The 25048-nt window shown below is 38.2% G+C and overlaps 1 protein-coding gene across 1 annotated transcript in view; it reads left to right on the top strand.

The window, feature by feature from the left end:
- Positions 1-25048, top strand: part of DPYD (dihydropyrimidine dehydrogenase) — a 326068-nt gene that overhangs the window by 229908 nt on the left and 71112 nt on the right. The window contains exons 17-18 of the mRNA XM_057373372.1: positions 10016-10136; positions 11013-11132. Of these exons, the coding sequence (XP_057229355.1) occupies positions 10016-10136; positions 11013-11132 (241 nt within the window). The remainder of the gene's footprint in view (positions 1-10015; positions 10137-11012; positions 11133-25048) is intronic.

Genomic DNA, 25048 nt, shown 5'->3' on the forward strand with positions numbered 1-25048 from the left:
GCTATTTGTAGCTGCAGCATTCACATATTCGAGTCCTGTGCTTCCCTTTAGAATATTTCATGTATGACGTAAACCTAATCAAACCTTTATGCCTTCTAGCAGGTGACCTCTGCATGAACTAAAGAGCTGAAATATTATTTAATCATGCTGCATACCACTTTCTACAGTGCTATGAGAAACATTAGTTTKGCTGGCTACAAACAACTAAGATAAAATATTTTGTTCTATCAGGGGCAAAAAGGCATTTTTTTTAGTCAACGCTTTACATAYACCAGCGCTGTTGATAAATCTTTCCAGTCAGTGTGTCCAAGAGAGATTTACTAAAGGCAAACATGCAGTTTTGCATTTTTCACTTGGAATGTTTAAGTCCATTTGGTATCGGAACAAATAATTTGTTAATTTGAACTGCCAATCTGTGCATCAACCTTTCAGGCCCACTATTACTAATCTTTTTTTCTGACAACCAAAGAAAATCATCGGACTTAAATGCCTTTAATAYTGCATTTACATCAACAACTGTAAATACTCATTGCTAAAGTTTTAACAGACCTATCACAACGAAACAAAAGGAGAGTTTCCCCTACCATGTAAGGTAATTAGAAATATATATTAAAGGCCTTATAGTTAAAAGTAGAAAGTTTTCTAACAGAGATGTTTCTTGTGGTTGCTTAGATTATCATTTTTAAATTAAAAAGAAGTGAAACAAATGCCAAACATTCAGAATAAGGAAAAAACATTAGAGCTCAACCACCTACATKGAGAGAAGAATCAGTTTTCAAAATAAATTCAGTTGTTTTCTTGGTTGTGCTGGGGAGAAAACAAAAAGCTTTTCTGTGATCTGAAAAGGGAGCAATTACAAAGCTGACTAAAGGCAGCCGCCAACCTTTCAAGTCACAGCTGTGCTTGATCTTGACATCGCTCTAATTTTTGTTCTAACTCCCAGCACAAATATATGTTTTCTACTTCTGTCTGCTGGTCAATCAAAAATCTGCTGGTCATTTTTTTTGACCTTGTCTGCACATGGGTTTTCAGTCATGAGCTGCAGCATTATCACAGAAGAGATGTAGGAGTGCCATGCTGCTAATAAGATGTCCAAAGAGGATCTCCCACACAGTGCTTTGATGAATATATTCTTGAGTTTGGATGCTGATCTATTAAAACCGGCAGCTTTTAGATTAGATATGTTAAAATCCATTGGAGTGGGTTCTTTTACTTTGGTTTATTTTTCTCTGGTTTTTGACATACAGTTGTGCAGCTCCAGTAGAGTCTTACAATAAAGAAACACCGTAACAACTTATTGTTCCCATTTATTTTAAGTAAAGTGAGGTGATCAAAGGTTATTTGTCTTGTGCTTTTAACATCTTTCGGAGGTTTTAATTAAAAGAGCTGACGTAGGGAGAAATAGTTATGTGGTGTCAAAGGAGAGTAGGAAAAACAAGGGAGAAACAAGGAAAGACAAGGTTCTGCTAAAACTGAAAAGTTTCTTGAAATTCTTATTCTGTAGAAACCCTTCACATGTCTTTCAAGGTGTATTTTGTTAAATGCTTTTAAATTATTCTTTTTTTATGTGCACCAATTTGTTGTTTTAGTTTTCCAGGATAGTCKGAGAAGAGCATGTGACTCCTTAGAGAAGCAGGAGCCCAGTCTCTTGTTGGCTTTTCTCAATGCCCATGGTTATCTCTCAGTGTAGACAGAGTCTCAGAGTTATGACTGCTCAGTGCAGCCATGACCAAAGCCTGGACCTAATCCAGAGTGACTTGATTTTGSTCACTGACACATTGGAATCACTGGAAGAAAAGGAGAATCTCAATTAGGCTCCCCCAAGTGGAACTTGAGCTGACAGATCTGAAGGAGCAGCTGATCAAATTTTGACACCTTGCTTGCAGCTTTACTTTAAATTAATAAARTCCAAGCATCTAGGCAATGAGCAAGGTGGCAGGAGGTTTTTAGTTCTYATAACTTAACCATAGGAAAAAAAACAAGGTTTAGTCAGGTCTCTCAGTTCTTGCTTAGATTTTTACTTTGGCAAAAACATTTATGAATTGGGAGTCATTGCTCTCTTATAAGAACACTTTTTTCAATTAAATTAAAAKATAAAAATATCATCTTTACATTGTCTTCAAATGGTAGTGTTTTTGCCTAATTGAAAAGACAATAACCAAAAGAATGAATGCAGTCTGCAAAAAATAATGGGAATTTTCCAAGCTATACCTCTACATCTTAATAATTCAGTATTTTGTAAGCAGAAATGTGCTTGTTTCACTGGTAAGACTTGCTTAGTTATATAAGCCATGTGATATCTTTTCAGTTTAAAAATATTACAGTTTTTGTTCAAATTGTAAAGAGAAGGTTTTGCTATGTAGAAACAACATAAATGTCTTCATTTACTCAGTAGACTTGTTTCAAAAGACTTTTTTTAAGAAAGGAGCATTTTACAGTATGTAAGAGAGTAGAAAATAAGTATGTCCTTGAATTAAATCAGTGAACAGTAGTCACAGTGCATATTGTTGCTATGGTAGTTTAGTTAAATGGTAACTATGTGGAATTTGCTTAATTTTTCTCATCCAAGTCTCTGATCTTTGAGAAATGCTTCCAAAAATCCCACCTCTGCAACCTCCCTTCATATTGAAAAGACCTCTGCTTTCAAAATGCAARTTAATTAATACAAGCTGAAGGTTTAAATGGGATGAAACATTTTTATTCTCCTAGAACAAAATACAAAATTATTCATGTTTGGATATTTTGAATTTTKTTTCTGATTGGAGTTTTCACGTACTATTTTATTGAAGATATTTAATGAGATTTTGAGTTTTGGGGTTTTGGGGTTTGTTTGTTGGTTTTTTGTTGGCTAAACTAGTACACTTTGGATCTCATGCCAAAAAGCAATACAGTATTGACTGGAAAAGAGGCCTGAATTCACGTACTATCATTATCTCTAAAAGTTTATTTMGTGGCATTGGTTTCACATCACATCATGTCATGGATTCTTGCCAGAGGGAGATAAGCTCTCAACCAGCAGCTACATTTTTGTGAAGCTGACCAGTCTAACCCAAAGCCTCTGAAGTAATTTAGGCTGKTTTTTTTTAATTTTTCCTAATATATATAGATAGCTTCACATAGAACCGTGAAAACTGTTATTCCTGCCTTAGGTTAAACTGCTTCATTTCTTTCTTTTTGACAGCTGCGGTCAATAGATGTTGACCAAAAGCTGTCAGATTTCCTGAGAAATGAGGAAGACTTTTTTACTGTGGATGAGAAGCGGAGAGTTATTCATCTTCTATCCTGGGAAATCCTTCCCTCATTTTGACAGGCTTTAAACAAATTGTTAGCTTTAATTAAGTTTGAAATGGGACAAATTCACAACCTAAACTGCTCCTTTCTAGAGTGTAAAAAGGCAGTAAAATTAACCATGAGATTTTGCAATGGTGACTCTTTTGCTATAGTGATTGACTGTAATTCTGTATTTAGGTACTGTTCTGTAAATTTTATTTAGGTTTAGATAGAGACAGTTTTATGAAGACAGTGTTGGGCATCTCACAGGAGAAGGGAGAAAAGATAGCTGTGAGAAGGATAAATACTAATATGTATATATRAAAGTGGTGAAGGCTACAAATACTGATTTGCAGTGCTTTAAGATGAAATTCCCGTACTTCTACTTTTTTTTCGTATTTTAAGGAATGGCTAAGGAGAGGCTCTTCACACACAGAGTTGGGTTTGGTTGGTTTTTTGTTTTGTTTTCTAAGTTATGATTTTCTGATGGCTTTCTGGATCCATATTTAATCTGGAAAAGAAATGTGGGATAGACATATTTAAATTAACGGCTTATCAGGCTGTTACATCCTCACTGCTTTTATGGGATCTGTAAAAGATGCAGATCCATAGGTACACATTGAGGCGGTGGAGTGGATTGAATAAGTGAGGAATTACAGAAATGATCATTACTCTCTTTCTGAAGCTGCTCCAAATGCATCCTGCCCCTGCCTTTCCACACTGCAGCTTGTGGCAGGTGGTGCCAYTGTAATGTTCCGAAGGGTAGCGTGGTCTAGAAAGCTGACCTGCTGCATGGAGGTTACCTGCAGATGGAGAAAGATTCTCTTCTCCTTTCTTGCTTTTCAGGTGAGGGTGCATTTGAGTCCTCTTGACCCTTCAGACAGCAATTTAAYGGAGGATAGGTTTAACCCTTCCCTAGTATTGTTGAATGAAACAGTAAAGTGAGAGTAGTATRTGTATTAAATTTAACAGCTGAGTCTTGCAAATTCTCACCTAAAAAGCTTTTTTTTATGCTACATCATTCTTGTATCCATGAAAGCACTCCCTCCTTTTGCTAAGGATACTATTTTGAAAAATATGTCTACTGCTCAGAATGAGGAAGTTACCCGTAGAACATTTTTTCATATAAAATTTCCTCCAATGCTAATAGATAGAATGGGATCTGTAATAGATACATATATCCTCCAATGCTAATATACAAGATTTCTCTCTGAAAAGCCAGGAAGAAAATCTGYCATGAGAAGAATGCACTGATGAGGGACTGTTGGTGCCACTTGCCTGCACTTGCCTAGCTGCATAAGAAGTCCCATGTCAGCTTCATAAGAAGTCAGCTTTCCTAAGAAGTCAGCTTCATGTGTTTTAAATTAATAAGAAGACAAAATAAGTCCTCTGTAGCTTAGTATCAGYGTTTAAAATTGCAAACATGCTGTTTTAATGCATTATTTAGCCATAAAGCTCACAGGCAAGAGGGATGYATGAGAATAGTCTTGTGGCAAGTGTATGAGGAAGATTAGACTTACTCTTGCATTAAATACAATAAATTATTTTAATTTCTGAAATTTTGTTGTTTMGGTCATTGCAGTCAGTGATAGATGAGATTTAAGGGCATGATATGGTCCATTGTGGCATGGGTAGTCCTTTTACCTCCTGCCTGATGTGTCCCAATATGGACACAGCCATTCATGACAATGGTGGGGAACAGAGGACATGGATGTCTTGTTAGCTGGTTCAAAGAAATCCCATAGTTTATTTTCAAAAGCTGTGTCTTCTATACTTTGATTTTCCCAGGCTGAACACCGATTGGCTGTGCCCGTATTGGCAAACCTTATCCAGTCTCATCTGTGCTTGGGCGGTGTCCACTCACAGCCTGACACACAAGGCAGGGTCCCTGCCAATCATTACAGGCTTTTTCTTAACCCCAACAGTCCATTTTCTGTAGTACTAATTAGACAGGATCAACTAATGTGCTCTGCTGAGTGTTGACCTTGGTTTATTTTGATGACATCTTTCAGACTGATATTTGTATTTTTGATAAATGCACACATGTATATGTTTGCACATTCACAGTTATGTGCTTCCCGAGGACTGTTTGTATAGTTAAGAAAACCCATATTTGTTACCCTAAAGAAGATATAATTCTATCTTTTGCATTATTCAAATGCTCTGAAAAGCTGTTTAAATCCAAGGATTAAAAATATTTCTGTTGTGAAGTATCTCATGGTTTAAGGTAGTCCAAAGAATCAAGTAYGGTTTTCTGTCAGACATTCCTTATGTAAATGACTTTGTCACAACTGAGCACCAAAGCAAGGTGAGTTGTAGGAGGTGCACCTTAGGATATCTAGTCTCCTCTCTCCATTTATTAAACAGGTATAATAATCATTCCCTACCTCAGAGGGGCGTGCTGAATACAGTGTAAAGATTGTTCAGTAACAGGATAGGGTAAAAATGAGGATCCTGCAAGAACACTGAAAATAGGTCGCAATAAAAATTTCCAAAAATCTGCAGCCAGACATTTCTGTGGTAATCTCATCATGGTTTTGTTTCTTTYCATGAAACACAAGGAGAGGTGACCTACTCTGTGCACAGCATTTTCACGCTTYCTTTTAAGCATGCAGGATGTGTCTGCCTTGGGGGTGATAGGACAGGGGATTCATCTCATTACTGATGCCAAACGCAATGAGTAGACAACTTGCTGCTTTAATTTCTGAGGACTTATAGTTATGGTTGTAGTTAAGCTTATCATGTGATCATTTAGAAAAAAAAAGGTGAATAGTTGTTTTTCCTCTAGTATATCTACCCATTGGCAATGAGTAGTTAGGATTAAAAGCTTCATCTAGCCCAAGGCTATAATGAATATTCAGGAAAAATGATTCTGTACTGTTGCTTAGGGAAGTAAAAAGACAACCCCTGTAACATTCAAATCTCCTGTGCCTTTGGAATAAACAAGCAGTATTTGATTAACAGGAAGACAGGAGACACGCTGATGTACAGCTTACACAAAAAGAGACTTTATATGGTATTAAATTACCAACAGATTCCTGTAGGTAGAGTGCATGAATCAATGTTACGTTGATGATAATTTTACCAAGCTTTTATTTAGATGAGGTTTGTTTAAAAGAAATACACGGCAGATAAAAAGAGCGTTCTAGCAGTGGATGTTACAGTCCGTTGGAGCATTTGTTCATTCTTCTGGATTGACACACAGTGTAAAATTATGCTGCACATTCTGTTACAATCTCACGGTATCATTAGTAATGAGAGAACCAACAAACCCAGTTATGTGAAATGAAAGAAGATAATTTTTAGGAACATGGGAGACTCTGAAGCAAAGGCATTAAAATTCTGTACTAAATTAGGCAGAATAATATTTTATTTAGTTCATATTGTAGATTTTGTGAATACAAATGCCCAGCTGTTTTTATAGCCAGTAAAACATTTTACAGCCAGTAAAACATTTTACATTTTTAGAAAATATTTTTTAACTATGCAGGCTTTGTCAACCACTTTATCAATGATAAAAGATGCAGGCACTTTCATAAACTTCGATTGGGGTAAAAAAAATATATGTTGTATTAGCAGTGACAGAATTTTTTATAATGTGATTTAAAGACTTCAAGGTTCATTTTTTCATGAGTTATATGCTCGTCCTTGAATGTTTTATAAGTCCAAGAAAGAATCAGTAAAAGCAAGTTGTAAATTGGGGTCAGTAGGACCCCAATTAGGACCCAGTAGGTAGGAGGTCCTCCACCAGTCAAATGAATTAGGCAAAAGGCAGCCTGTACCTAAACTCTTCAAAACCAGTTTCTGGAATCATGCTATTCACTTTGCTGCCTTTTGCACCTGAGTTTAAAACTTTGCTGAATAGGACAATTAGTATTCTTAGAAATCCAAGGTTTTAAACTGCATTTCTTCAGTCAAAGATTGCATTTAGGAGTGAATTCTTTATTTCTTATCACTTCMGTGTTTCTCAAAATTATGTTCTTTTGTGAGCTCTGCAGTTGGTCTTAGTCTAAAGACAAGATCCTCTGCAGAGGTTGTGCACCATCCAGTGAACTTCCCATGGATTATACGAATGTAGTTTATCCATTTCCTATGAAAATTTTCTGTCCAGTGAAATCAATATCTTGTTTCAGCCTTCTGATTGCTTACAATGCATTCTTCCTAGTCTCAGTGCAAATATAGTAGGCAACTTTGAAATTTATRAATTAGTAACTTCTCTTAGTGATCTAAATAAGAAAATTTGAATTAAAAAAAAATAAGAAAACTGGTGAAGATATTATTCCTTTTTGAGAATACATTAGTTGTCTGTCTGGTATTCTCATGCAGTGACTTCAGGATAGAAATCCCTCTGGCAGCAGGGGCACGCAGACATTCCCAGTGTCACTGCTGTGAGGGGAGAGAGGATGGGTTGAGGTGGCTGCTTCATCCAGGGACCTGAGCAGAGGGTCTGAGGCAGAGYAGAGAGAGGAGGAGGAAGAGGATGGAAGAGCCATCTGGATGTTCCACCACTGCTCCATTGTAGGACCCGCACTGTGTCTTTTGGGTATAGCTCAAGGATACTGGTTTGTTTTTTTTTTTTTTTAGAAAAAACAATATTTATTTAATGAACAAATTAATTAGATAGAGCATTAAGGGGGGGGGGGGAACTTTAGAAGTAAGTTTTGGTTCAAAATTGTAAAATTTAATGGGAATTCTATTTTTTTTTTAAATCATCACCTTTCCAATTTCTGTCAGTAATTGTTTCACTATGCAGCAAAGCACTGTTTTAACTTTTATTTCATTTTTTCCATATTTACTTCCTAAATGTTCCTGTTTTTTCCTTGGAATATTAAGTGAAATAATATAAAAAATTTTACCTCCTTCACTTGAATTTTCAAATTATTTTCCTATTGAGTTATCTGTGATTTTATGGGTACCAAAAATGGACAGATTTCTAAGGCTGATACACGTGAGCCTTTCAAAAGGGCGTTGTTTAATCATGTTCTGTGCAATCAGATATTTAAACTGTTTACTAGCATGAGAAACAGAAGACCGTTCCATCGCATTCATTTCATTAATCTTGGTGTGTGAGAAGCAGAACTGATTGAAAATAAAGATCTTTACTTACTTTTGGGGAAAAAAAGTCAATAATTATTTATTAAGAAAGGCAAACTAGTTAAATTATCTTAGGTAGGATGAAAATTGGATTTTTATGAAAGACATCTCCCAACAAGTTATTTAATGTGGATTGAAATAATTGTATTTTTAAGGCATTAGKATGTGTTGGAATAAGAATTTTTATGGCAGCACTATAAGCACAAGGAAGTCAGCATAATGAGTTATGGTGCCAGCATCCTGAGCATTATCACAAGGATTTCTAAGAAGAATTAACATAAAGGATATACAATTCATGTCTTCTAGAGGGTCTCTCATTTCTGCACTGGGCCTCAAGGAAATGCAAAACAGAAATGAAAGTCAAAGCTGCAACTACTTTCATAGTGCCGGTGCAGCGTTCATACATATTTCATGGCAGCTGCATGGGCGGCGAGATCACTGTTTTTATTGGGATGCCAGAGCTACGTTTTAGGATTTTACTATTCCTGTCAAGCACTGTGTACTTTCTAGGAACGTAGCCTGTGGGTTTTTTGTTTGTATTTAAYCACTGGTGTAAAAAGGAAAAGCAACAAGGGGATATTTCCTGTGTGTTCACTGGGCTGACAACCTTTTGTACACTGGATTGTTTTAAATTAAGCTTTATTTAGTCTCATCCCATTCTCAGCTACTACATACAAATTTAGCTTTTTAAGTTTTTATCATTTTCAAATGGGAGAAGATTATTCATATATGACAGATTTATTATCTGAGAGAGTGATAAAGACTTAGTAAATGTAAATAATTGCTGSAGTAGCAATTAGCCTGCCCACAGGTAATACTCATACTATAGCACCACACAATTTTTAACCAGAACCTGCACCACGTTCTGCATGCATCAGTATTGCAAATTTTAAAGTATTTCTGAAGAGCATTGTCAACAGAAAAATAAACAACCCCATGCTGAGTTCCATTGAACACCGGGCACGGGTGTTGGTTCTGCTGGGCTGTCCTCAGTGGAAAGGGCAGTTGATTTCTGTCTACATGAGATGTATTCCACAAGGGAGGTAAATGACTGGAAATCAGGAAAAGCCAACACTTGAAGATTTCGATTTCTGGCTTTAACAGAGAAGATTTTGATCTTTCATTTACACTATGGCCATCCCAAGTTATTCTCAGAGTTCAGAGATACTAAATTGCATTCTGATAGCCCTGCAACCTCGATTCATGCTTCTTGTTCCGATCAAGGCATGATGAGACAATTCTTCAGGTTCACATTATTTTATAGGATACTGCTTGTTTTCAATGTAGCTTACATAGAGTGAGTCATTAAAACTGAGAAGTATTTTTTAAAATAAATGTGTAAAATAGTCTTTTTCATCCAAATACCAAAATGGTACTTTCCTCCCTCTGGGAAAGGAACATTTTGTGACACCTTTGTCTTCTGGAAAAAAAAAAAATCCCTTTTTTTCATGAACTAACCTTTTTGTAGTGRATTTGCAGTTGCATGATGTGTCTGAAATAAGTTAAGTAATGAGATGAAGTTCAGTTCTGAGGTGCAATTTCATGAAATTGCAGTATAGCCACKTAAAACAAAGTTTTCTATTTCCTTAATACACCTTTTGTTCATATTGCTTTTAATTATGTTCTATATTTATCTGGYCTATTTGAACAGGATCCAGAGCTGGTGCGGAACATCTGTCGCTGGGTTAGACAAGCTGTTCGCATTCCTTTCTTTGCCAAACTGACCCCAAATGTCACTGATATWGTGAAAATTGCAAAGGCTGCGCAGGAAGGTGAGTGACTCCAGTGCACAAGTTGTGCAGATTTACTGATTTGCTGGATGGAGTAAGATAGGAGTGTTGCTGGAGTAAGAGATAACAACAGAAACTAAAATGAAAATATTTTGTTTGATGTATTTAGAATAAGCACAATRATTAAAAGTTTCCTAATTTTGTTCRTGCTTCTAGAATAGAGCACTATGTGAAGTGAGACATGTTAACTGTGAACAATAAATTATATATGTTTGTGCGTGTTTCCCTGCATGCTCTCATTTCTGTCACATTTAAATGTTTACCATAYCTCTGTAAATGCCCCCATTCCTATATTTAGTAGTGAGAATGAGTGTGTGTATTATGATAAAACAAAAATACACCATTTGAAGGTCTATTTTTTTTTCCCTTAGAGCTCAAAGTACAACATGGAAGAAAATAAGTTTGCAAGTAGGTGTATTAATGCATCACCTAGAACCATGGGGATTGTTCCTTTGTSACATTGCTTCTTTTGCGGTCTTGCTGCACTGAAGCTTGGAGGAGGTGGCCACTGTGTTGGGGCCCATTCAGGTGTTGGACAACCACTGCAGCAGTTTCTGTCCCACAAAGCTGAAGGGCAGAGAGCTGCCTGTCAGCCCCAGCACCTGCACTGCTGTCTTACAGSCCTTACAGCTCTTGGAGCTGGTGCAGCCTGCCTTGCAGCCAGTGCTAAATTCATGAGCCTGGGATCAGCCATAAGGAGCTTTCTGTGCATCCCCTTGCAGTTTGTTGCTTTTGCTCACCAGCTGTTTATTTGAATTTCTAGTTATTCCAGAGTTTGCAGGTTTTCTGTTGTATTTTATGCTCTCATGTTCTTATACACGTGATTTAACAAAAAGTGACTGACCTTTTCTTTCACAGGCGGCGCAGATGGCGTTACAGCCACCAACACAGTGTCAGGACTGATGGGACTGAAAGCAGACAGCACACCTTGGCCAGCAGTTGGTCGAGGACTGAGGACCACATATGGTGGCATGTCAGGTAGGTGTTGCCCTTTTCRGTGCATGGTACTTCCTTGGAGGCTTTCAAAACATCAGGAGGTCCTTGTAGTGGGCTAGAATATCATGTCTGCAGTCRCACCGAGTCCTTAAAGCTCACTGCTGGTCAATGTTCCTAAGTCATGACAGATGGAACAGATTAAGTGTGAAGGCTCTTGGGTTGCCCTTTCCTTAATGGTAAAGCACTGCATCAGAATACTGTGATAGGGTCACTGGAGAGGGAAGGAAATCTCTTCCCTCGTGACCCTCGCTTTTCCTCAAATTTTTCATCCTGTCACAATTGTCAGGCCCCACGTTAGACAGAGGCTAATGAAAGGGCATCGCAGGGGGAAATATCAACAATCCAAATGCAGTGTGTGTTTCATAGCCCCATCTCCAGCCTTCCTCCCTCCTTCCCACTAAGTGCACCTCTTCCAGGGAGGTTATTTCCTCCTCTTCCCACGGTGGTAAAAATGATAGACAGTATTAGACAAATATATGCATATTTTTGTAGCCTGCTACTCAAGATATACAAGAATATCTCGTGTAGGCCATATTTTCAAGTCCTGTTTCTCAGTTTAATTTTCAAACCAGCAGCAAAACTTTTACACTCCAGTTCAGTGCTGGTGCACACTCATGCATTAATCTATTGACCCTGTGCACTCTGTTGCTGTGACAACACAAACTTGGCCCTGCAAAGACAATGCTTCTTGACTTCACTGGTATGGAGATTAGTCTCCTTGGTGACAGAGGTAGCAGTAAATATACATAAAAGAAYTAATAGCATCCTCCCAATTGAGTCAAACATTATTCTGTCGGACCCGCCTCCTGCCTCACCCCAAAAATAATCAGAGATCAGACAGGCAAAAATATGCTTTATTTTATGTGACTGGTGTTATCCTTAGAGAACCRTAGGAAATGTAGCAAAAGATGAATATTAAACAAACTTTAATTCAGATGAGTGTATTCAGTGGCAAATTTTGTTATTGCCTTGGATAACTACATAGAATTTGGAATTTTTTWAAGAATGCTGAAAAGTCAGAAAGTGATAACAATCAGAAAAAATTGTTATGCCTATCGCATAATGATTATTTCACAGTGACAGTCCAATAAGATGTTATATTTTAATATTATGCAAAATGGGACGAGGAGGGAAACAAGAAGAGAACAGCTAAGAGCCCATTTCAATTTTTCTAGCCTGCCATGTTGACAGGAAAAGAATAAAGGAGGTCACAGTGGGTGCTGTGCATTAAAAATTAATAAAAGAACTATTGCAGTAGTATTTTATATAAGTAACACCATTCACATTTTCTCATTTAAGTTGCAATTTCTGAATATTCCTTCCTACCATAAGTCTGCCTAATAAAGTCTATAAAATGGCTGTATTATGAGAAGTGTGTCTTTTATGTCACAGRTCTGAAACATGTATGTAGCGTAAGTTACAGTGGCACCTGCATGCCCAGCTGTAAGTGAGGATGTACCAGCATTTCTGTGCTGGTATAATGTATATGGATATCTAATATTTGTAATACTAAATATACATGGGGAAAAGTTCTTTAATTATATATGTGTCTGTGTGTGTATGCACATAATTCATTTTGTCCTGAAGTTTTATATGTATCAAAAGGGGGGAGAAAATGACATTTTAGGATTTACCGTTACTCATGACGCAAATCTGCTTATTTTAAAAAATGTAAAATACTGGAAGTTATGTCAATTTAYTGTGTTTTGGAAGAACAAAATGTAACAGACCAATGCGTAAACATTTCTTGCTGATAGTTGTCATCACTAGGTCCCAATCCGACACCTCCTTGCACAAAAGAAAGCCACRGAGCCAATTGCAATAATTCCTGCACAGTGCTCAGCTATATCAGCATACAAATTTCCAAAAGCAGGAAAGCAATTTTAAATYGAGAGAGCTAGCATGCTTACAAGAAGACACAAAGTGGGAGAGCGTGTCRTCTTGTCAGAGCAAGGGGCCGTGCTCCTGTTCCCGGCTGTGCCGCGTGGCCTGCAGCCAGACTCTTGACCTTTCCGTGCTTTATTTCTGCTGTCTGTGGAATGGCAGCAACACCACTTACATGCCTACAGGCTTGGTGGGAATGCTCCGTGGTCTTGGCATGAAAGTCTCTCCACAGCGCAACATGCTGGGTTTCTATTGTGATGTGGGTAAAATTCTTGTTTTATTTTATTATCTGATAGAGTCAGTAAGTTTTTGTTGTTTTTCCCAAATAATTCCTCTCAAGAGAGAATTAATTTTTGAAGTGAAAGACAGGACTATTATAGAAGCAATAAGTCTGGTTCATTTTCAGTGTGTTTTCCCAAAGCACAGCTGGTTCATTGTTGTTCTGTCGYGCACAGACCTCGGGCAGACACAGCACACAGCCAAGCTGGGTGGGGCTTTCTGGATCTTTCCATGTGTGTGGATTGTGTACTGGCAGTGATGCTCACGTGGCACACAGGTGGCACACAGGCACTCAGTGAGGGAGGCAGCAGTCCCTGTCCTGCAGGGTGTGATCAGGGTGAGGTGAGAGCTGGCCCCAGCTCCGTGGAGGTTCAGCACAGGATCCCCTAAGGTGTCCTGCTGTGGTCTGAAATGCACTTTGACACAACTCTGGTGACCCTCAGCATTATCCAGCCCCTGTGTCTGTCTGCTGGCCCTGGCAGTGACCAGGTCATGGGACAAGAAGTCGATCCCTTAAAGGCCTGATGTTCTCCAGAGATGTATGAGTGCCCTGTGCCCTCAGTTTGTCGGTGCAGTGCAGGCTGCCCTCTCCCTCCTCGGAGTTTGATGAAGGTTTCCAACAAAGAGCAAATAATGAAGATATGTCTATGCTCTGCCTGACATTTTGACTGACAGACTTCACTGTCCTTCAGTCTTCACAAATGTGTTCCTACATGGCCATGTGCTGARAAAATATTTTCCATATAACATTTCCCCTTGGCCTCCTCATCCTTTCTCTTCTTGTCTGCCTCAGCAGAAGCAGCTGTATGCAGGAGGTTCATCCTTCGTTTTTTATGATAAGAGAGACATCGAAGCAGGATTTTTTTTTTTTAATAATTCCTTTTAAATTACTAAATGACAACTAGTTTCCTATGGTTTACCTAACATACAAAAAATAATAAGAAAAAAATCATTGCCAAATCCTGAGATGTCCTGAGAACAGACTTTTGTCTCTGATTTTGGTTTTTTCATTAACATTTTTTTTCAAGTCTTTCAAAAAAAGGAGAGAATGGAGTTACTTTGAGACCCCCATTTAGTTTTGAGTTGTCACAGTCAGTGTTTTCTTGCCATAACCAGTGCTGGGGCAGTGACCTTCCTGCTTTGATCTAATTTGATCAGCTGAAAATTGCTAAGATGTGAGAGGAGTCACTGTTTCCTCCTGCCTACGCTCCTGTTTCTTGGGTGGTTTTGACAGGGCAGGATCCCAGTATCCCAGGTGGATGTTCAACTACTAGACTGTAGGATTAGTCTCTCTCTTCTCCACTTCCCTGCAAATACTGAATTATTAATACAAAGTGAGAGAGCTCTCGCAGGATACACACTCATACTAGCACAGCCTGCTGACCTGCACATGGAGACCTGGGAGAGCCAGGTTTAAATCCCAGGTGTGAGCCCAGGTCACAGCTGGGTCCCCTGGATTCCAAATTTACATTCCAAATATTTAGCATTATAAAATTTATCAGATTTTTCTTCTTCTTTTACCTCTATCCTAGTGACAATAAAAATATTTTCAGGAAAAATTTCACTTTAGTTTTGATAAATTGTTCTTTTCTAAAGAAAATGAAATTCCAATTTGCACTGTGGAGCATTAGATGAGTCCAAGGGCTGTGGTAGCCCTGCAGATTTTTGTGGCCCTGTTACCTTGAGAGGACATTGTGCTTAAAAGATCCCCCAGTCTTCATCCATTTTTAAAAAATAAATTTACAGGAATGCTCATTACTCAAAAAGTGTAAACATCCTAATGAATTCCACAAAATGTGGTTCAAGGAAGTAAGCCCTTATAAACTAAGAAAAATAGTAAAATTAAGATSCAGTTTTTCAAGCTGTGTAACTGCCATGTGTATTTACAGCATTAGAAACAGTTTGATTTCCATTAAGAAGCTTTTAGAATGGATCTAGCAGTATTTCAGGCTTGAAAATATAGAATACATGAGATTTTATCCTGAGTTCTTCCTACACATGGGCAGAGTGTTCGCAGCTTATTTGTTTATTTAGAAGAGGCTAATGGTGTTTTTTTTATCCTTGCAAGGAGTAATGACCTCTGGCTCTGAAAGAGATGTTTTAGTTTATACAAGTATAAATAATTTTGAARAAGTGTGTTTTATAGAATAAGATGCCAAGTTTTTCAGAGAAATGTTAATATACTGTCAGCAGCTGCATACTTCCCTAAGGTTTCTTCCCTTGAAATGTATTTTAAAATAATTTTTTTTTTTAAAAAGGGTTTTTTTCCATGAGCTTTCATACTGTGCTTCCATATTCCAGATGTGTTTTATAAAACACATCACATTGCAGCACAATAGGATATCTATTGCAGGCAAAATAGAGCTGAGCTTCTGTTTGAATTTCCACGGGTTTTTTTTGTTCTTTGTCATCTGTTTGTTTCTTTGTTTTTGTCTGGAAGCCAAATCCTTAGGGGATAAATTTATAAAACCATACACTGGACTTAGCAAAAACTTAGGTTAAAAGCAAATCTCTCTAAGGTGCACTCACTGTGTATTCTTTTAATGCTTTGTTTCAAAAATATTGCAGTATTTTACAGCAGCAGTTCAAATACCTCATGTCTGTGTGCTATTATTGCTTTGTCCATTTATTTTGTGCTGTAGCACCTTGGCATTATTTGCACAGATGTATTGTACAGCATGTTGGAGTACATGTGCTTGTATGTTTTCCAGAAAAAGAGAGATTCAGGAAGCTGAGTGTTATAACTTCRCAGCTGCCCACAAGGGATGTCAGAAGGAGGATACCTGAGTGGCTGATTCAGTCATTAAATGCAGGAATGTGTAATTGTTGGAAACCAGCAGAGGCAGTTAATTTTAGTTACTTTTTGAAGTTAGTAGAGCTGTCTGTTTTTACTAAAAAAACACTGTCCGACATAAATTGTGACATTTAAGGGAATGCTTTTCAGGAGTTATTTCATTAAATTAAAATGTATATTGACATTATTAATAAGAAGCATATATTCTAATCTGAAATGTATGAATTAAATTGAAGGAGAAAAAGTTGAAGTTGCAATAATAAGGGCTGCCTTTTAATTTTAATTCGATGACACATCATTAAAAGAAAAGTGAAAAAACCAACCAAGAGCATTCACTTTACTCATCACAGTTCTGTCAGTGACAGTGCAGTGTGGATTTTGGTCAATAGAAATGAATGAAAAGCCACCCATCACTGGAAACAAAGCAAAATGCATGTATGCATAGACACTTCTGTTTACTATAAATATTTACTGAGAGTTAAAGACTATTTACATTAACATATATTTATAAAACAGTGTGGAAAGGGGTGAAAAACAAATATATGCCGTAGTACAATTTTAATTTTGTTTTATTATTCCTGTTCAATGTAGCTCAGCCATTAAAAGCCCTTATTTGCATATATTATGTCAGGATTCACAAAGAGTCCTCTGTTTTCTGTCGTGTCCTTGCAGCAGTCTGATTTCTCTGAGTGTGCTGCCGTCACTGGTCTGTGCAGGAGAGATCAGAGCCCTAATAATAGATTTTTGACAGGGAGCTCGCCTGCTACCTGCCCTACACAAATCCTCACTGTTCATGTTTGCTTCATGGCTACAAAGCAGACAGAAGGAAAATGCCAAGTGCTGAGTTTGAGGTACAGCCCTGCCATAGCTTGACATTTCAGCAGAATAGCAGTTTATGAGATGCATAATTTTTCATCTGGGACTCAGCTGCCATTTTCATAGAAGCTTGCAGCTCATCGACTGACTGGAAGTAGGGCAAAGGTTTACAGCATAGATCAAGGTCTATATCTTTCCTATAGCTATTTAAAAATAAGTATTATTCTCTAGATAAGACCAGAAAATGAAGCGGGTTTTTTTTCCATTTTTAATATCTTCTAGCCAATTTCATTCCCACAAAGAAAACACTTTACACTTTTAGCACAGGTGCCATTTGTAGTTGATTAAAAATGATCATAATTGATTTAATTCACCAAAAGATTAAATGAGTCCTGGAGAAAGAATGAAGGAGGAGTCTTTACACAGCACATTTGAACAAAGCTGTGTTTTCTCCTCCTCCTACTTTGAAAAAAAAGCTCATTCTGAGCTGGAAATGAATGAAAAGTCTTTACTCCTTAAGTGTAATTGGTTTGTGGCTTATTATTGTTAGAGATTGGATTTAAATTTTCACATTCATGCACATGTACTTGGGAAACAAATGCAGTGTAGGTACATGTAAGTGAGTGTTTAATTTAGAATTACACATCTCTGTGAGCTTCAGTAACAGTTCACCATGTCAGAGCCTCATATAGAACAATGGTACAGTACATTGGATTAATTAAAGAAGCCTTGCAGAGAACTGAATTCTCAGTATGTCAAGATTTCAATTTTATGTTAAATATTTTCTAAAGGCCAGACCCTTAAATCTCAGGGGCTGTACCAAGCAGTGAGCTGTGAATTTAACCATAGGCTAACTGCTAATGATAAGGAAAAGAGTCCAAGTTGAGGCAGCTGTAATACAGTCATTGGATTAGGCTATCAATCACTCGGTTCCCTGAGGAACAGGCAAAGACGACAAAACAGTGAAAAGGGAAATTAGGAAGGGAGGGCATGACTAGAATGAGATTCTTCACCAAATGTATCTGTTAGTTGGCTGAGTCCCCCAAGCATCAGACAGGAATGTCCAGCATGCTCTCAGACTAAAAGCCAAGTGTTTGTTCCAAAGTCCAAGAAAACCATCAAATGATCATTAACTGTTGCCGTTCTGTGCAGGCCACTGGAAATGCAATTGGCTGTATTCTCCTGGTTTAATAGCCTGCAATTAGRTTAATCTCTAAACTGCTGCTGCTGAACACTCTGGATTTACTGTTTATATCAGAGCTCATATAGAATATGTACAGTTGAAATAATTCATTTCACAGYTGATGGGGGTTTTTAGTAATCAGATAACAGTTAAGCTATGGAGTCTTACTCATAGCATCCAAAGGCACGGGTCAGAAAGCAATTCAGATAAAATCATAAATTCTTTTCAGACTTTATATGGAAAAAATAAGGGAGAATGACTGTGGGGGGAAAAGAACATGCAAGGTATGTTATTCTGGGTGCAAGTAGATAAAATGGGGAATCTGTTCATATAAGGGTATGGATTAACGTGATWAAGCAATGAGTCCTCTCATAGTCAGCATCTTAAAGACATAGTCTGATTAACAAAGAAGGAAAATGAACAGGGAAGGTAAAAGAGATGTCAGAGMATTTTAAAGCAGGTTGGTAGAGCAGGGGCTTGTATTTAACCCTGATTACAGTAATGGGTACAGGTGAATGTACCACAGGTAAATTATGACCTGATAAGAAAGTTTAAATCAGTCAGGAACAGAAAATTYGTCCTTCTGGTAATGTCAGCAAGATTGCACCCAGTGGTGATGTCTTTGTCAGCATGAGTTGATTGTCTTTCTGTGTCTGTCAGGTCKGGGGAAAAGGCATCTTTTTCACTGATGGTCACCTCTTCTAATTTTAAGCAAACACTCACCAAAAAAAAATCTCTAGAGTATTTTTCTGTCATGTCTTTTGGTGATAACTGTGCTTAAAACTGGAATTTCTGTTGTAAGAAGATCGTTACAATTAATTTCAGAGGTCATTTCAGTATAACTATTTTCATTATCTTGGGAATTATTTATTTGAAAAGTACTTGGCATTGAAGTCAAAAAATCAAGCAGGCATTAATTAAAATTAAAAAAAAAAACAAAACCAAGAAAAGCTGTGGTGAAGTCTGCTGCAAGGTTTGTGTGCCGTTAAGTCTCAGCAGCTCTCTGTCTTGCTCACCTCTCCACATTGAGTCACCATGAAGTCACAATTTCTTTTGACTTCAAAATGACGTTTGAATGAGGTCTAGAGTGATGTRTGCAGGGTAACTCCAGCCTTTCGTACAACTGAAAGGCTGCTACTCCCTGCAGGAGTGTGTCAAAGCTGAGAGAACTCTGTGTCCTGTGGTGTCCCCTCAGCTGCTCAGTGGCTGTTTGGAAGGGTCGCTCTGGCTGCTGACCTTTCTCTGGCGATTGCCAAGTTAGAGTTGGGCCAAGCTTTCTTCTCTCAGTGTGCGGGTGATGCTCACATACAGTCTGTCATTCCAGGGCAAGCGTGTGGTCATGGACTGTGGCAYGAAGATCTTTTCAGGTGGCAGTGTTCAAGTCAGCCTGCAGGTCTACAAAGCTTTGTGGCAGTGTATGATGGATTTAAACCCCTGTACTTGCTGTGAGAGTTTAGGGAGCTTCAGTATAGGAGGCAGAGGTTCACATGTTCATGTGAATCCCAGTTGAGTGAATACCCATCAGTGTTCCAAGYTCCCTGTTGATGATCATGCATGGCYCATAATGATCCTTTCTGCTGATTTATTCYGTACCTGAATCAGCAGCAGGGTTTGTGATACAGGTGGTGCTTGGGAGTGATCAATGAGGCCAGTTCTTCTGTGGAAATCATAAACTGTACCTGTCACTCACAGCAGAAGCTCTAGTTATAATCTTCTCCCTCCCTAAAAAAGCCAAAACCAAACCAAGAATCTGGTAGAGTTTGTAAACAATTCTGAGTAACAATTGTATCAGCAGAGGTTAAAACCCCTGAGTTTGACCTGGTGTGTCTCAAGTGTGTTCATTCTTTTCGTACCTTACTTTGCATATTGATTTCCTGTAGTCACCATGTGGCATATACTGTAGAGCATTTTTATTCTGTGGGGGGCATATTCTCATGTGAAGAACAAACATGTTTTTGCATTTATCGAAAGAAAAACTACATCACATTTACAGATCAAAATTTGGGCTTACAAGTAAAGAGAAAAATTATTTTATTTAACTTTTTTAAGCCTGGTGCTTCTTCCTGTTCTTCCTTCCTACTGTGGGACAGCTGTGCCTGCAGAACAGGCTGACTGACTACTGATTTCTGCCATCACTGTGGGGATACTACCACTGCTGGCTAAACACCCCAAATTCTGTATTGTGTGTGAGCTCCTCCCTCTGGATCAGCAGTCTCAGCTTATGCATTTCTGGGAGGATATTGGGGCTCTCACCATTCCCWCCACCTACAAAGTGCTTGATTGATGTGTTTTAGAAATGGGTCACAAAGTGTCTTGAAGAGAAGGTTTTACGGTTACAGGAAGGTGTGCTTGCTGTGATCAATCCTGTCACAGGATATTTTGACAATCAGCTGTGGGGATAGAGGAAAAAAAAAAGAAAGAAATTATCCTCGGAACAAGTTTAAACCCAATCAGCACCAGGAGGATGTGCTTTCATCATTACTGCTGCTGTCCTGCTTTTATGTAGGAGTAGCCTTCTACCACTGGCTAGCTATGATTTATTATGAACTTAGCAGGGAATACATCTTTACTCACCCAAATCCTGCTAACATTCTGTATTTTTTAGTATCCTACTTGAATAAGGAATAAATCCTAATGCCAACTTCACATATAAAATACAGGAGACAAAATAGAGCAGATTTGTTTAACTGGGTAGGTCCTGGGTTTGTATTTCACTGGGCATCACATCATCCCTAGTGAACAATTGCCAGAAGCATTTATAAATGTATTTCACAACCATCAGAACATTTTTTTTCCGTTCAAAAGAATGCATCTAATATATAGTAGTCAGCTAGGGAATCCACATTTTAATATGCCTTTTCATGTACATACATTACTTCATGGTAGAGAATGAGCTGTGCAAATGTCCTCCTCACACACGGGATGTACAAATGCATCCTACAAAGCCTTGTAGGGAACCTGCTGTAGGAATTCAGTTTTCCAAYTGATGATCAACTTGCAGTTTCTACATTGCTGGGTAATTGAAATTGTCTTCCCTATTAACTTGCACTTTATAACATTCTTTCCTCAGTTTCGTGGAAATCCCAGAAGGCACTCATAGTCAGGGATTGCCCACTGTTCCTTGGGTTAATTGAGAGCTGAGGGGGACCTGTTGAGCACAGTGTGCCATTGTTTCAGAATGAGAAATCCAGTGCAGATATGAGAGGGTGTTTTTAATGGCATGAGGTCTGTCTGTAGAACGTGTGGTCCCACACCTGGCTCAGCACCGAGGCAAGGCTGATCCTGTGAAGAACTTTGTTGCAGGCAGCTCAAAATGAAGAGAAATGAGGAGACAGTTCTGTGGGTTTTGCAGGCAGGCATGCCAGTGAAGAAATAGCTAGCTGTGCTACARTTTTGTCCATCCAGTCATAAATGTTTCTGTTGAGTGACTTATTCTGTCACAAATGACCCTACTGAGTGACCTATTGGTTCTCAAAAGAATGTATGGGCACTCCAGTCCAGATTTTGAYTGGGCCACAGCTGCTCAGCTATTTGAATACCCCAGAACTGGCAGTGTTTTCACCAGTTTTTGGATACATATGCCTGCTCAGGAGCTGCTTAGCTTTTAGTAGTGAATACTCAGTGAAATCTTCTCATTCTGGTCTCTGATAAATTCCGCACACCAGGAGCACTTGCACAGGAGGTACTGCCAAACAATACCCGTAAGAATCTGTTCTTTTTTTTATTTATAAATTGAGGAGTTTCTTCAGAACTTACTCAATGTGGGGTTTGAAAAATTCAGACCTCCAAGGAAGATCTGGTGGCAACTTACTTTCCTCAAGAAATATTAGGAAAACGTCTGCTGTGTGATACATTCTGATTTACTGGTGTAACASAGAAATTGTTTGCATCTCTGTTGTTTATGAAAACACACTGGAGGATCAGTTCTTGGTGGGTATGCAGAGAGAGGTAAACCCTGGCTGATTTAGGGACGTCTTGCTCCATCTTGTTGTGGTGAATTTTAGTACGGAGTTCCCTTCTGCGTGGGGCTGGCATGCAGATTTCTTTCCTATGTTTTTATTTTTCTTTTCTTTCAGGCTTAATATTTTACAGCTCTGAGGGCATCCCTAGCTCATTGTTAGTGTCAGATAGTGTAAAAGGGTCTTAAAAGAAAAGTCACTCCTAGTCACTTTAAAAACATAGCTATATTTTATTTCATCCCACTCCATTTTCTAAGCTGATGTTACAGGAGAAAGTGATATTTTTAAGCTTGATATTAAAATGTCTTCCAGTCAGTTAATGTAAAGCATCTGGTGTTTTTATGTATTTAAAAAAGCCCTAATAACAGCATTTTATTCCCTTAATGCTGTTTCTCACATTCTTGTTACGGTAGTTATATGGCACACATCTTCTGGTTTAAAACACTCAAAACAAATTTCAGTGATTTAATCTCAGTGTTAGAAAAAGGATCACAGCAGCTGCTATAGTATTTTGTATTTATGCTAGTTTTTGTAAAGATTGGTGACRTGCTCTCTGGGAGCTAAATATTGACAAGCATGCTCTGGCAAGCAAGATCAAGCTTGGTGAGTTAGCACAGCTCAAGTCTGCATTGACACTGTAACCCAAATCTGGAAACTATTATCCTACACCATTTGTTTTGGCTTTATAGGTGATACTGTCCACTTGAATTAGGGATTTCTGCTGTATTTTTAATACTGTAACTGTGGATTCATATTTGATTTAGGACCACAGTACTTGCAAGGTTGGTTGTACATCTGTGTTTGATGACATCTTCAGTAGTGTATTGTGTATAGAATCACAAATGACAGCGTWAAACCTTCATGATTTCAAACCTACAAGCCAGAAGTAAACACTGAGTATAAAATAATTTWAAAATCACATTTATCTTTTAAACTGTAGAACATACCATGTGCTCAAAGTGTGAGCCTATGAAAGCTATTGATCAAAAGTGAAGTTTGTACATGTATTCATTATGGGAAATAATTTAGGAGATTAAATGTTTTGTGTGTTCTGTAGGTAAAAAGAAAAATCCACTTTTTTACTACTCGTAAGAGCACCATGTTTGTAATGCTTGTAGCTAACTTTTTGAGTTTCTGAGTAAAGAACTTAAGCCCATTTGGGCTTCTAGTAAATTTGGCACATACAGTAAATTGATTACCAGATGCATTGTGCAACATATGGCATTGTACAGCCTTTGTGTGCTTCATAGTATTTTCTTAAATTACCATCATTTGTTTTGATTCCAAAAATGCACTTGTCTCGGCTTTCTAGTGCTTTGGACTTAAATGCAGGCTTTTCAGTGCTGAACAGATGTGTTAGAGTTTCACATGGAACGTTTATGCCTTTGTGAGTCCTCCTCCTTGAGTTCTCCATACACAGTGTTATGTCAGCAGTAGCTCATGCAAATGGGATGTCTTCAGTTTTGTGTGTACATTGATTTCCTAAAATATCCTTCACAGTTCTAACAATTCTACATGACCAAGAAAAATGAGGGAGCAACACAGTTTCACCCAAAGATACTGCCCCTGAATCAGATACGTTTTATTTGAGATTAGAGAAAAAGAGGAAAGATGGAGAAGGTGACAGCAGCAGTTGACCAGAGTCCTGAATGCTTTCATGAACCCCATATCCCCATGCTTGAGGCTGTGCTGTGAACGGGGATAACATTTCATCCATGAAAGCACACAGACTGAGGTGCTKGGCACATTAGTATGTACKTTGTTTCTAAGAAGAGCTGATTTAYAAAGTCTAGGAGTTGATTTACAAAGTCTACTTCTAAAAAATTATCCTTTAAATTACAAACAGTTTTAGGGGAAAGGTAATAGGACATTCTGGGACAAGGGATTTGTGACCAGGAGGGCCAACTGCTGCCTCTTCTGCTCAGGTGGAATCACAAGTTACACAGATTTCCAGGSCTCCCCTTGCACTCTTTTTCTTCTGGGAGAGAGAAATATTATACTTTTGTATAGCATTTGGATATCCTCTCCTAGAAGGCACTGTCTGAGTGCCAGATACTGCTGCTGTGTGTTTAGCAGTAGCAGTGTGTGTTCTGATCAGTGTTCTAAAATCAACAAATACTTTGTGGGCCCCTGGCTTTCTGTTAATTGGCCTTTACTTTGATCACTGAAGACCAACAAATGCAGTTTAGGAGTTGTGTTGCTACCATTTTTCTTCAGTGGAAGCTGAGGGGATGAGTAAGTACATCAATTAAGTGCCTTACTCACCCTCTGAGCTGCCCTCATTGGATAATTAAAGTGATCTGACAGAGCAATACACTAAATTCCCTTGCACCCCCTTCTGTTGCTCTGAATACATCAAACAAATGAATATTTAGGCCTATTAATGCTGTTATTTTTTATTAATGCAGAAAGCAGAGTTATGATACGGGTGTATAATTTCTTCTCAAAATCAGCACTGAGTTGTGTGAGTGGTCGCAAGCAGGACTGATACAACCATGTTTTAATTACCAACCCTCACTAATATATCCAGAGCTAGTAAAGGCCYCTACAAATAGGGTTTGGGCTTCTTTATGCCATAGATAGTTTACACAGCATGGACAAGCTATTATTTTGCTTTCCATTAAGGCACTGACTCTTCAGCTTTCTGTATGTTCTCAGCTAAAGGAATGGCATGAAATTTCCTGTAATTGTGAAGGTCATTAAAAAGAAGAAAATGAGAACAAAATTTGAAATTGTCATCCATGCACATCTAAAGCCTCTGTTAAAGCCAAGGTATCAGCTCACTGTTGGAGGRAAGGTCCTTTTCATTCATCAAAACTAAGGATTGTCCTGTAAATTTCATTTTTTAAAAAAACACAGAGTTGGAAGAGACCTTCAAGGATTATCCAGTCCAGSTCCTGGCCCTGCACAGKATATCCCCAAGAGTCACACCATGTGCCTGAGAGCATTGTCCAAACACTTCTTGAACTGTCAGGCTGATGCC

This window comes from Malurus melanocephalus, unplaced genomic scaffold, assembly GCF_030028575.1.
Source record: "Malurus melanocephalus ecotype Western Australia unplaced genomic scaffold, MMel_1.1 scaffold_8, whole genome shotgun sequence".
In the NCBI taxonomy this organism is placed as follows: domain Eukaryota; kingdom Metazoa; phylum Chordata; class Aves; order Passeriformes; family Maluridae; genus Malurus; species Malurus melanocephalus.